The sequence below is a fragment of the Lytechinus pictus genome, chromosome 7 (genome assembly GCF_037042905.1).
Source record: "Lytechinus pictus isolate F3 Inbred chromosome 7, Lp3.0, whole genome shotgun sequence".
NCBI classification, from domain to species: domain Eukaryota; kingdom Metazoa; phylum Echinodermata; class Echinoidea; order Temnopleuroida; family Toxopneustidae; genus Lytechinus; species Lytechinus pictus.
In genome coordinates, this window is record NC_087251.1 from 42,537,407 (window position 1) to 42,552,215 (window position 14,809).

Consider the following 14,809-nt stretch of genomic DNA (forward strand, 5'->3'; position numbering starts at 1 on the left):
TCTCCCTCGGAATCTTGGAGAAGAATTTATTTATAATTTGTATTAAAGTGATCTAAGCACATCTTTTGTATAAATTTTAATTTTGAAGGGAATATACATGTGTTCCAAGAATATGCAAATTATCCCGGAATCCAATAGTTCACTCATTGTGATTGCTTTTTCCACCTCTTCACTGATTCAAAGTTTAAAAAATAGGCCTATAATTATTTTGAGTGAAATTTAGAAAGGGTGGGGGGGGGGGGGGGGAGTCTCAAGCTCAAAGCTCTAGCCCCATTTCCAGCTTACAAGTAAATATATGTGTTTGGTATTCAATGCTGTGTCGTATTTCTGAAAGTTTGCGGGAAAGCGAAACCGACGGTGAGTTATATTTCTGTCATAATTTTGAGATCGGCAAATATTCAGGGATTATGATTCCTTTTCTTTCAAAAGTATTTACATAATCTTTTTGATTCTCATTTTTTCTTCGATACTCATTTTACTTCTTCAGTCTTTTCTTTCCTCCTCATTAACTACTTGACAGTTCTTTTGCTGCCCTTGTAGCAACGCCCCTGAAAATAATTTGCCAAACCAAGTGCCCCTAACTCCCTTTATATGTGTAGGATTACCGTTACTGACTATATTACTGACAAAATTCTGACGTATATGCGGTAATGCGAATACCAAATAGTACATGACGATACACAAAGCATAGATAAATTGCCGCTCGTTTGAAATTCAATAAACGGGGAACAAAATATGGTGAGTAAATATTTTCGATATGTCCCCGACACTTTGCTGATCCGTTGTGTATTTCTAATAAAATATTCATCGATATTTTTAATGAAGAATATTAGGTATTTTTCTTAATTGAATTAATGTAAAATTTTCTGACGCGCGCGGAGCATTATTCACAAATTTCTCATGATTATCCCGATGAAGTTCACTTTGTGACCTTCATGTCTCAAGACCAGGGGCGCTTGTCACAAAGCTTAGCAATCATCGTAGAAGAATATCTTTACGAATGATTGCATTTACCACAATTTGTAATCAATCGTAAAAAATCAAGCGTACGATCAATTTATAAACTTTGTGATATACACTGGCATGCTTCCTACAGAGTTGAATTCCTACAGAGTTGATCCCTTTTCTTCGAAAGGCATGAGGGACTACGTGCAAAACGTCAGGGTTAATGTGATTTGCAAAATAGTCTCGTCACATCATGCTCAGACGTCTGCTTTATGAAATGAACATTCTTGTATTTCATATTGATCCTAATAACAAGGATGATATTGACGCACAGAAGGCACAAAGAATTGATATTTGCATTGGTACACTATCAAGATCATTAAAATATGAAGACGTCCTTGTCCTTAGGTTACTTATAGCAAGGAGAGGATAGGCGAGTTCAATGTCATTCCTGGTTTGATGGAATCATTATTGTGTATCACACACGGGCTAACTTTCAATCAATCAGAACTATCGTCATATGTTCGGAGGGGGACGAGGACCAACGGAATGTTTTGGGGTCAAGAGTCATGATGATGCGAGGTGATGTCAAAATTGGGAATCGAATGACACGTCATACGAAATGTATATATCCTGTTTTTTCCTAACCTGCCCACTGAAAGCTGCGGAAGCTGAAACCAGATGACGAGATGAGAAGACGGGTTAAATGACTAGAAGACCAATTGTTTAAACTCGGCAGGTCTATTTGTTTGGGACAGGAGAACAAAATGCGAGATGTTGAATCTTGTTTGTCGACTTGTTTTGGGACAAGAGAACAAGATGACGAGATGTTGAATCTTGTTTTTCGATTTGTTTTGGGACAAGAGAACAGGATGACAAGATGTTGAATCTTGTTTGTCGACTTGATTTGGGACAAAATGGAGTCATTTTTCAACAACTCAACATCTTTTCTTGTCCCAAATAATTGACTTGGTAAGTTCCAACAAGTCGTCATCTTGTCCCAAACAATTCGACTTGCCGAGTTCCAACAACTCGTCATCTTGTCCCAAACAATTCGACCTGGCGAGTTCCAACAACTCCTCAATCTTGTCTTCTTGTCCAAAACAAGTCGACTTGCCGAGTTCCAACAACTCGTCATCTTCTTGTCCAAAACAGGTCGACTTGCCATGTTTCAACAATTCAGTGTCTTCGTGTCCTTGAATAGACTATTTGTAGACCATACATTCTCTGTTTTAGGACCAAAGCTATGGAATCAACTGCCTATCCAATTACGCCAAATTTCATCAACATAAACATTCAAGTCCCAACTGAAAACTTATTTGTACCCCTCCCACAGTTTAGTGTGTTTTATTCAGGATAATTCAAAATTCAATTCTTTTTCGTTTTCTATTATTGTTTGTGTGTATATATATTTTTATTTTTCTTGACGTGCCATGGGCACCGAAAGGTGGACCTTTGTGCTTTAAAAGTAGCCACCATTATTATTATTATTATTATTATTATCATTATCATTATTATTATTATTGTAATTGTATAATATATTGCCCCTTCCCTATCCGGTGCAATATCGACCGGGTAATCATTTTAAGACAGTAATCATTATGACGCAGCATTCATTTTCATTTCATTTATTTATTTATTTGGTATAGATCAACATCAAGCTAGAATAAAGATACGTTTACAATTTATATTACTGTAAATAACATCAACATGAATATATTATTGTAAATTATATACATATTTAGGAAAGTACAGATTTAAAATACGGGAATTGTAATAAAAAAAAAAATCAGAAATATCGATTGAAAATGTTAAATGGTACATAAGCATGATAAGCACACATGCAGAAGACTCTCCCCACACACATCATTTAACTCACCCACTTCAAGAGTCAAGTTCCCGCACAAACACATTCACCCACCCACACTCTCATGTCTAATCCACACTTACAGGGTTGTAGGTTTAAATCATTAATAAATACCGTATGATTTTTTTCTTGCTGTAAGGGCCTTATGGACCGAAGGGTGTGGACGTATGTGTGTGTGTGTGTGTATGTGTGTGTGTGTGTGGGTGTGGATGGGTGTGGGTGTATATGTGTATGGGAGATGGGGGGAGAAGAAGAAGCTAAACTAGTATATTAGTTCAGTTTAAATGGAAATAGAAGGCATGTGAGCTGAAAGAAACTGAAGTTTGTAGGTTGATAATATTGATGATGTGCGGTATCTATCTGTATACACTCAGACCATGCAGGACCCCCGTCTTACAAAGAGTTGCGATTGATCCAATCAACCACGACTCTGGAAATCCAGGAATGTCAGCATCTAAAAAGCATGTTGGTTCAGCATATTTTATAGATACGATGTCCATTCTTAAATTCATGGTTTTCTCCAAAATTCGGTGTGCTTATTTTTGTTTACAAAGGACATTGTGCAAAAATTCCTGAAGAAAAAATAATGACATCGACGAATTTCCATATAATTGAGGTTGATCGGATCAATCGTAACTCTTTGTAAGATGGGGGCCCATATATATATTGAACTGCTTTGATTGTCTACTATGCCTATGCCGGTCATAATGGAGTAATTTCTCTTCCTATCTTGACACTCTGGGTAAGAGAGAAAACTGCAAAATAACTGGTATGTTGGATATCCGTACACAAAATTATATCCATTATCTATTGGCACGTTATAGTTCACACAGTAGAACGATTTAGTAAAATCAGCTGTAGCCTAGACATACGCATACAGTTCAAAGGTTCAGCACGACCTTCAAGTAAAATGTTAAAAGTTAAAACAGATAATGATCAAGATATGATCCTTTGACGTTATCTCATCAATGTGACCTGCAATTCGGAATCTATATTCATTTAGCAGCAAACGAATCAGAACTATGGTCTTGCTAGCATGCAACTATTGATGATATGACTTGAGTTGATGGTTTGGCCAGCTCTACGCCGAATTCTTTAATCATTTAACAGGTAAGTCACTTGGATGTTTGAATTTGTCATTTTTCAGCTTCTGCAATGCCTTATCATGCTTATGCAACCATGATGAATTATTGGAGGGGTTTTGGAAGGCGAGTATCCTGGCAATGATGCCAAATCCAAAGGAATATCTGGTAGATCACGAATAGGAGTGATCAAGTGGTTACTTTCTTAAGGATCGTAACAATACAAATGAAATTTTACATATACTAGGCGTATGAACACTACGAACATTTACGGATTACACAAATCGCAAAATACCCTTCTATTTGCCATGTCACAATAAACATCACCATAACAGATCATCGCATATATTTCATTATGATCAACTAACAATCGTCAATATTAAGATACCGGTAATCATTATTTCGAAGCGTTATAACCGGTCATTTCATTTAATGTTTTTGGTTATACATGAGTCATTTTAACTTCAACGCCTTTTCTTGTTGCTTCCGTTCTTTTTTGTATTCATTCTTTGCTACTTTGATGGCATCTTTTAACCGATCGTACTCATCCCAATCACCCCTTTGCTTGGCAAGGTCACGGGCACGAATCATCCCATATACTTCTTTGTCGATATCACTCTTGGAAAGTTGAGAAAACTCCTCAAATGTCAGCAACGGTGTTGACTTGTGGAGATATTTTTTATCAGGCTCATAGGCACAGTAAACCATATAATGATCACTCATAGCAATATGAGCCACTCCCGAGGACAAGACAGCAAATGGATCATCTGTGAAGACAAAATCAATCAAAGATTCTGTCGTCTGATATGTGTCCCGACCTTTCGTCTTCCTCAAATCAACCCGTGTAGAATCTTTGATCAGCTGTGACAAATGATGGTTTTTCTCAAGTTCGTCGAGCGTTTGGAGTTTCTCCCCCTTCACCGATTCCATGACTTTGCACGACGACAGAGTTTTTCTATCGCAGTTGAAATCACCTAGTATCACATAATTTGTTTTACAGCAACAAGGATACTTCTTGTTACCAGTTCCTTTGGAAGATGTCGGCTTGCAGCTATCTGTTGCCTTCAATGTATCCAAACTTCTTTGCAGCTTTTTAAAGAGGGAAACCTGATCCCTCGTTCCAGGTGGCACGTACACATTTATTATTCTCAGTAGAGTCTTCTTCAAGCATATGTTGATTTGGTCTGACCCTTTCCCTACACCATTACTCCCGCCAAGCTGGATATCGATGCAGCATGCATCTAATCCTTTCTCCATCTTGGTGTCACACTCTCTGACCAATCTTGAAAGACTGTCTTTCACATATATCAAAACACCACCGCGTGGCCTACCTGTAAACTTAGGAGCCCCATCCTTCCTTGACATAATTGTGTATCCAGGAACGTTGAAACTTTCGTTTGCGTCGTTTTCACCAAGCCAGGTTTCGCTTAGGGTCATCACATCAACTGTTGCCCGACAAAGCAGAAGGAGTTTCAGCTCATCTTTCTTGTTACAAAGAGACTGGCAGTTTAGGTGAGCAATTGTTATACCTCCTAGCTGTGACAAGATATCCAGCTCGCGCTGGACCTGGTCAACTAACTCATGTGATGTTGGTTCGATTTTTATCTGTCTTTGGTTGGAGGACTTCTCCGGGTACTTCACCTCCTCCTTGACCTTTACGGCACCCTTCATTTCTTTCGGCACCTTTTGTGATGGCGCAACACTCGCCTGCAAAAATCAAACGTCAAGAAGTCGATTAAACAAATTAGTAAAAGATACCACTTTTTCAAGAAAGATTTTGAAAGGCATTAGAAGAAACATCAACAGCAACGTAAAGTAAAAAAATTGGTATCTTTTTAAATACATGAAATAATTAAGCGGCCAACGAATCATTGCTTTTGACAAGTTTGAGTAATTGTTGATTGTCCTTGCTGCAACAATGGGTGATTTCAAGTTCAGTGTAGACCTTTTGGTGTAGGTGTTAGGTCAATTTTTACACGATTATAACACCAAACATAAAATGAAGATGGTCCCGAAAAGTCACTCAATAGTTGTTAAGATGTAAATAATGTGATCTGGATCAGTTTTACAAACTTTGAATAAGTTTTGGAGCTAGGGGAAGCAATCTAAAATTTCAACACAAACACCAAGGCCAACACCGGACTCATAAAATCACCCAATGACATAGACCATCGATGAGGCTTCCTTCATGTGATATCATTATCGTCACCATCGCCATCATCAGCATCCTCATCATAATCATCATCGCCATGCACTATCATCAATATCAATATAATCATCATTATCATCATCATCATTATCATCACCACCATTCTAATTATCCTAATCATCAAGAGTAAAATTATTATCATCATGATCATAATTATAATTTAAATCACTATCATCATGATCATCATCATGATCATCATCACCATCATCATCATCATCATCATCACCACCACCACAGACCACCACCAACACGGTCCCCATTACCGTTAAAACTATTACCTTTTGAAGAATAACCAAGATTCCTTGTCCATGTTGTTTCTCAAGGTCAGCGACAGTACTTCCCTTCACAAGGACGTGGACAATGATCTCCTTGGAATATCTCTGAAGCTTGGCGAACTCGATTCCAGTCTTTGCTAGCTCAGCCTTATGTTGAGGATAATGGGCTATCACCTCACAAACGAGTTGATCTATCGTCCAAGAACGATCCAAGCCTTCTTCAATAATGCAACTTCCTATTATGAACAAGAAATGGAAAGTGTAATTTGCAAAAAGGCTATACTACGACATCGAACTTATCCGAATGAAAAAGAATGTATTGAAAAGCCGCTGATTATTTTAATGATTTCTTAAAAGCTGTAAATATGATTGTAATCAATAATAATTATCGAATTATCGGCCAGTTAGTTTGACATGTATTGTCTGTAAGGTACTTGAATCTTTGATAAGAAAAGTTTTCATGGAACATTTCTATAGAAATGCACTCCTTTCTCCTCATCAACATGGATTTGTTGTGGGTAAGTCATGGACCACACATTTGTTGGAAGTCATTGATGAATGGACTCGAGTATTAGATGATGGCGGCACATTATTGATGCCATCTACATGGATTTTATGAAGGCTTTTGATACTGTGCCACACCAAAGATTACTGACAAAGCTAGAGGCATATGGTATTCGAGGACATGTCCATGGGTGGATCAAGGTCTTTTTTCTTGGGCGAAGGGTCAGGAGTCGAACTGGTGTGAAGTCTCAAGTGGTATTCCTCAGGGTAATGTGCTCGGTCCCTGTCTGTTCTTGGCATACATTGAAGGACAAGCTCACCCCAACAAAAAGTTGATTTGAATAAAAAGAGGAACATCCAACAAGCATAACACTGAAAATTTCATAATTTCGCTTAATTTCACAAAACAGCACATGCAGGTCGGTATGCAAATGAGGAGACTGATGACGTCATCCACTCACTATTTCATTTGTATCTTATTATATGAAATAAGAAATATTCTAATTTTCTCCACATCGACAAGTGAAACAGAGAATATATGATCCCTCTCTGAACGTGTTGAATTATTATTGTTTAATATTATATGGTTTAGTCAAGTTGGTCCTTATTGTCAAATCTGTAAAAAATGAAATATGGTATAATTCAAACAATAAAAAAACACAAAAGAAATAGTGAGTGAGGGACATCATCAACTGTCCCATTTGCATGTCACTGAGTTGTGTATATCACTGTTTTGCGAATAATAAGCGAAAGTTTAAAATGTCATAACTTTCTTATTTTACATCCGATTTTCTCCCCCTGAAAATTTTCAGCGTTATGCTCGTTTGATTTTTCTCGATTTATTCAAATCAACATTTTTCTGGGGTGGACTTGACCTTTAATGATCTTCCCAATACAATGCAATCAAATATCAAGCTTTTTGCGGATGATACAAAGCTTTATGCCCGCTCGGATCTACCTGCAGGTCTTGTCAGCAACTTCAGAATGACCTGTCACTGTTAGAAAGCTGAGCTGAGAAATGGCAACTTCGCTTCCACCCAGACAAGTGTACTATTTTGAAAGTTGGTCGTATGCAGTCTGCATTTGAATATCACATAGGTAAAGAAGATGACTCTGAACTTCTTAGTGACAGTCAGGTAGAGAGGGACTTGGGTGTACTACTTGATGCACGACTCGATCACCTTCAAAGACCACATCTCACAAGCTGTCTCTAAATCAAATAAATTGCTGGGTTTAATGAGGAGGTCTTTTGTAAATTTGGATGAAGATACAGTGAAGCTTATGTGTAAAGGTCTAATACGTCCCGCGTTATTATGGCCGTTCAGTTTGGTCACCTTTTACAATAGGTGATCAGAAACGGCTAGAGAGTGTACAGCGAAGAGCAACCAAGCTAATACCTCGACTGAGGAACTTGTCCTATTCAGAGCGACTGCAACACTTAATTGAAACTACCATCTCTTCTACATAGACGTAGAAGAGGAGATATGATAGATGTGTAAGTATAGGCATTATGGTATCTATGACTAGCATAGATCTGCTGGTACGAAGTAAGGAAGGGAGGACTAGAAGCCATTCCCAGAAACTTGAGAAGCAGTATGCAAGGCTTGCATGATGTAAGGAAGTTCTTCTTTAATTTCAAATCGAGTTATAAGTTCTTGGAGCCACTGGTGTAAATCCGTGTTGATGGCTGGGGGGGATGACTGAAATATTTTGGCTTTTTTTTTGCAATCATGTTTTTAGATATGCAAGGAATTGTCATTGATATGTCCACAGTGGCGTACCGTGGGTCACGGCATTGGGGAGGGGGCACCAGCAAAATGTTTGAATCACTGAGTGAGCGCGCTCAGTTGCCAGTTATACTGACCTAATAGAGACACTTTCTGGACAATGTCATTAAACGGATATGCATCTCACTGATCAAATAATGCGAGCGCGAAGCGCGAGCTGATTTTTTTTTATATTCACACCTAAAAAGAGACATTATAATCAAATTTGTGTAATCATGATAGGTACCTGTCTCGCTAAACAATACGAGCGCGAAGCGCGAGCTGAAGTTTTCGTATATTTTTACCCCAAACAGCGAGATTTTGAGGAATATATTTTAGGAATCCATTAAGAGTATGCATATCTCACCATAGTCATCTAATGCGAGTGCCAAGCGCTTGCTGGTTTATAAAAATTACATCTGAACACATGAAACACTTTTTGTAGTCATTGCAATGATTATCATACGCATCTCATTAATCAAATATTGCGAGCGCGAAGCGCGAGCTGAAAATTTAGACAATTCAGACCTGAAGTGGGGCATTCTAAGGTTTCTTTGTAGGAATTAACTAGGACCATACGTATTTCAATATCCAAATGATGCGAGCGCGAAGCGCGAGCTGAAAATTTTTGATATTCAGATCAGAAGAAGGGACATTTTAAGGACTGATTATAGGAATTCATGAAGAGCAGACATATCTCACCAATCCACTTATGCAAACGTAATCAAGGACAGGAAATGTTTCATATATACGAAGACCTTAACATGGGGCAATCACTTTTTGAGTCATGAAAAAGAAACATATGTCACTACATAAAACAATGATAACTCAAGTGCTAGGAAATGTATTTGGTTTATATTGACTTGAAAACGGGATGTTTCAGTACAACAAGATTATATATATCGTTAACAGACAATGCAAGCACCAGGAACAATGAAGACGTAGGCCCTGGGCAAATTATGTTTCATGAAGTTATGATAAAAATATATCTTATGTAATGTAACATAACATAATTATAATATAACATTATAATGAATAATATTTTCTTCTTTCCCACTATACGCTTCTCTTCCTATCTCCCTCTTTTCTCCTTTTCCCCTTTTTCCCGGTTTTTTTTTTGGTCAGCCGATGGGGGGGGGGCATGTGCCCCCATCCCCCCCCCCCCCGTAGTCACGCCACTGTATGTACATATGGCAAATACCCCTCCAAAATTATTATCTTTTTTACCCCATGATTGTTTAATGGTTTTATTAGAGATTACATTAAAAAAGAATTTACATTCCATCTTAGTCCCTTCCCAAAGACCCCAACATTGATGAATTGGAAGAAACGGGAGTTTCTCTTCAATGTTATAATAAGGACATAAGTATTTCGTTTGGAAATGGTGAACTGGCTCTTTATTTGCATTTTATGATTCAATAATATTGTTTTGTTTTTTAAGCGGTATTTCAGGAAGAATTTTCACCAATAAAACAATTATCTCTTGTGATTTTTTTTCATTTCTTTCGTAAAAAGTGGGGGGGGGGCTGTTTGTACAGGCCATCCCCCCCTCCTCGAAAAGTGGGGGGGGGATATATCCCCCCATCCCCCCCGGGATTTACGCCAGTGCTTGGAGCAGTCTACCAGAAATGTAGATTCATCACCTTCTGTAAATTCCTTTAAAGAATCGGCTTGATAATCACTGGAAGGATATTGCTTTTGTGTACGACTATGAGTAATGAATTTTATATCGTACCACATGCCACTTCTAAATCTCCAACATGTCCAAAGCTACCGGGGGCTCTGCCCCATACCCCACGCAGTAGGGGCTCTTCATCTGTAACCTTCAAAGGGCTCTATAACGCCCCCTGTATGGACCCTTCCTACATTAAGCTTTACGTTCAATCACTGGCTTACGGGGGGTCTTGGTTCCACACCGAAGGGAAAATAAAGATAATAGGCAATTACGAAATGAGATGAATGGAAAACAATGAAATATTTTATTTGCTTAATATAAAGTGAAAATCTATCAAATAATTAGAAATTCATTTCAAAAGGCCATTCTTTCGGGCTAGCTTCCCTCGCTGGCGACTTTTTACAAATTTTCCCACATTATTATGTTGTGACCCCTCAAAATATTTGTTTCATTACGTAACTGCGTTTAATTAATGTGTTGTGTAAAAGATATATAGGCCTACTGTATATCTGCAATTTGATTAATAATAGCGACAATATGTAAGGTTTAAAATGGCTTTGATATCAAAGCATAGCACTAGCGGTTTGGCCATGGCCCCAAAAGTTCTACAACCAAGAAAAAAAAAGGAGGAAAGAAAAGTAAAGAAAAAGTGCAAGATATGATGTTAGGGCCTATTTACTGAATATAATGTCCTAAATGTCTCAAAAAGATTCTCATAAAAAATGTTTTTTTCTCGCTCGCCCGGGACTTTTATTACGTCGCTCAATAGGGACTTTTATTACACAGATTTTTAGTACTGTGCACTACTTTTTTTTTACTCTTCACGCTACCGCCGCATAGATCATCGCGCAAAATGGAATCCTGTTCACTGTGGCGTACAGACAAAAAAAAGGAAGAGAAGGGTGATAAATTATATCATTTTCTGAATACTATTTTAGTATTTCAAAATCTGTAACAAAAGTTGATTTCTGTAATAGAAATGACAAAATTTTTGCTCGCTCGCAACTTTTTTTGGGAATAAATTCTGCCCGATATGCCATATCTGGCCCCCTGAATTTGTTTGCCTCATTGCAAAGCTGCATGTTCATACCATGATTATGACCGGGAAATGTTTCGTTACGCCCCTGCTCCAATTGTTCTTTCCTCTTCCTCCCTCCCCCCCCCCTTTTTTTTTTTTTTGGGGGGGGGGGAGAGGGGGTCCAGTACGTGCTCACATCCCCATCTATGCGCCATCTTAAGTGCATACTTATTTACTAGTCTGCTGTTCAAACCCTTCACTCGAGTTAAGGGTCTGAATGTGCAGCCTACTCTTGCCTTATTTACTGAAGGCCCTCTCGCTCAGGATGGAAACAGCAAGTTTTATGTGTGCTAGTCTTTGCGTGGATCTGGAGACACACTTGCTGATCAAAGTTTCAATCAGGGTCTGTGTCTGCAGACTAAACATCAAGTTTTGAATATGCTAGTATTTGCGTGGAGACACACCTGCTGATCAAAGTTTCAATCTGGGTCTGTGCCTGCAGACTACTTATTTACCTTGATAAGAACTTCATGATACATGTAGTAATGGTGATGATGGTGATAATGATGATAATAATGATAATAACAATAAACACTAATGATGATATTGATAACAATGATGATGATGATGATGATAATAATACGATTTTCTATAGCTCAGCCACTTTAAAAATATACTCGTCCGTCATGTGTTTTGATGCAAAATAACATACTATAGCAGTAATATAATTTTTTTGGGGGGAATTCGGTACTTCTCAGGCCAACATATATCCAGGAAATTCCACCGGGTCAATGATCGAAACCACCCCCTCCCCCCCTTTTTTTTTTTTTTGCTAGCTAATCGATATCATACATGTTTACAAGTATAGACCTATATATACTGTAGGTCCTACATTCTTGGACTATGCATAAAACTCACCATATCCTCTGTGTTCCAAGTCATTCTGAGATTCCTTATTTGGATATGAAATACTGACATAGGTGTTCGGGAGTAGAAATATCGCCTTGGGTTTCCAATGCGTGCCCTTTCCATGGGCCATATTGAGATTCACACAACACAGTGATTCACAATACAGTGATTCTGTCCCGGGATTCTGACAAGTTTTTTTATTATGTTTGGACGCCCACGAATATCAGGAACTCCCTGCGAATATCAAACAGAAAGTGCAGGTCCGTGCACAAACATACCCACAATGTACACAGCTTTATACCATCTCTAAAATGATATAAGCAGCTAGTACAAGTTGACAATATTTCCTGCCAAACTTGTTTTTCCTCAATTGAAGTGGGCGGAGTCCTGTATCTAACATTGCGCAACAGGGGGCCTATATACCGTGTCTTGTATTTCCGGATGCCATGCAGTGCTTCGATTTCATGACTTTATTGCCTTGTATGTAAATTGAAATATACGGCACCAAAACCCATATTATATTACAGGCCTACATGCAAGATCGCTCCCAATGTCAGTTGGATAGTTCAAGTTTCAAGTTTCAAAATTTATTGATCAAAATCCACACATAATGGATCGATCATTCTCAATTTTACAAACAAACACTTATGTTGCTTATATTGACAATTACAGTGAGACACAAAGTTACAAATCAAATATACAAATATATAAATAAATATAAATACGAAATGCAGAGAGAGAGATATAGAGAGAGAAATATAGAGGGCCCCTTACAGATAGCAGTTATAGAAACATTAAAAATACTGAGGTCACATTCTTGAAAAATTATGGTTAACAATTTTCATGTTGAACCCTAAAACATATTCGATACGTATTCAAATCAATAATTGACCTCTTATAGCATAGGTAAAATTATATGGTTTTTTTGGCACGATTTTTAAATATGTAAATTATACTAAGCTCAAATCAAATTAAATATATTTTAATAAAACAGCCTATCAAAAGGATGATAATTATCACGGGTGGGAGGAGTGAGAGTCTGCAGTGCGGGGCAGGAGCCCCATCACATCCCTAAATAAAATAAAGGTTGCAAAGGAAAAATGTTTTTCAATTTTAAGACTCGGAAATAAACAGAAATATCGTAGTTAAATCGTTTATAATACTGGTTGACGCTCAAATGGTATAATAATTCAAAATAACTAAGATTTGCTGATGAATATTTGAAGAGGAACAACAATGACGTAGCATAATTTCATTATAGTGACACCGTAGGAAGCTTGGAGAGAAAAGTAACATAATAACAATAATGACAACTAAGCCTTTACCAGACTAACAGCAAAATCTAAAGGTTTAGTTTTTATCTCTTATCCCTATTCAGGTGAAAAACAAATATGGTTAAGGGTGATTATGAAGTCATTACTTATTATTTTCTAAAAGCTCCAGACGTTTATAAATAAATAATAATAAATAATAAAGAGTATTTCTAAAGCGCCAAATCCACATTAATTATGTGCTCAAGGCGTTATCACACATTGCACTAAATTACGTTTAACTCTATTTTGGAGTTTGACATCATTAGTTTAAATTTCTCTTTGTTGTTTAAGCTTTGGAAATCGGGTAGTATGTCATGTAATTTAGAATATAATTCCAGCCTGGGATCATGTTTAATAGCTCCATGCTGGGATCATTTAAACATGAGCAGGTGTCAAGGAAGTGAAGTTCATCCTCTACACCAGACTTGCATAGAGGACACATTCTTTCTTCTGGTTTCAGTTTCTTGTATCGCTATAGGCCGGATTGAGGCCGGCTTTGCCCCCCTCCCGCGGATCAGCCAGTGGATTAAAGGGTACTCCAGGCTGAAAATAATGTGATTCGAACAGATAAAGAAAAAACAGACAAACAAAACACTGAAACCCTTATCAAAATCGGACAAGGAATAACAAAGTTATAAAAATATTTGCAGTGAGAAATCTGATGATGTCATATCCCCATTGTTCTTTTGTATTTTATTACATTATATTGTGTTTCTTTTCTTCAAATTTTGTCCTCCAATAATTAAAAAAATTGATTGACCATAGATTTATTGCATTAGATATTTATTACTGCAAGTCTGCAACTCATTATTATATAAGGGAGATTATCAAACACACATGTATAAAATGTGAAATAGTTATGATTTCATGTAATATTTAAAGGTCAAGTCCATCCCATAAAAATGCTGGTTTGTATTGATAAAGAAAAATCATAAAACCTAGCATTAAAAACTTTCATCCAAATTGCATGTGAAATAAGAAATTTTCACAAAACAATTATATGCACCACTTAGTGCTATGCAAATAATAGAGTCAATGATGTCCCTCACTCACTGTTTCTTTTGTTTTTACTGTTTAAATTATACAATATTTCATTTTTTTACAGATTTGGCAGTAATGGCCAACTTGACTGAACCACAAAATGTTTAAATAATTGTATTCCACGTTTCATGGAGGAATAGGATTGAAATATATTTCGTATTTTGTATTATAAAATACAAAAGAAATACTATAGTGATCGAGTGCG

General features: G+C 37.2%; 1 protein-coding gene across 1 annotated transcript; it reads right to left on the minus strand.

The window, feature by feature from the left end:
- Positions 1–2,565: 2,565 nt before the first annotated feature.
- Positions 2,566–12,622, minus strand: LOC129265718 (uncharacterized). Its single transcript, XM_054903675.2, has 3 exons — positions 12,260–12,622; positions 6,382–6,614; positions 2,566–5,601 (listed from the first exon to the last, which is right to left on the minus strand). Exons 1-3 carry the CDS (start codon positions 12,378–12,380, stop codon positions 4,348–4,350), a joined length of 1,608 nt encoding a protein of 535 aa, XP_054759650.2. The 5' UTR covers positions 12,381–12,622; the 3' UTR covers positions 2,566–4,347.
- Between the last annotated feature and the right edge of the window lie 2,187 nt (positions 12,623–14,809).

Excerpts from the sequence above, each read along its gene's own strand:
- LOC129265718 (XM_054903675.2), bottom strand. The coding sequence starts at position 12,380 with ATGGCCCATGGAAAGGGCACGCATTGGAAACCCAAGGCGATATTTCTA. Across the intron at positions 6,615-12,259 it reads CTTGGAACACAGAGGATATG|GAAGTTGCATTATTGAAGAA; the intron begins GTGAGTTTTATG and ends TGTTCATAATAG. Across the intron at positions 5,602-6,381 it reads TCTTGGTTATTCTTCAAAAG|GCGAGTGTTGCGCCATCACA; the intron begins GTAATAGTTTTA and ends TGATTTTTGCAG.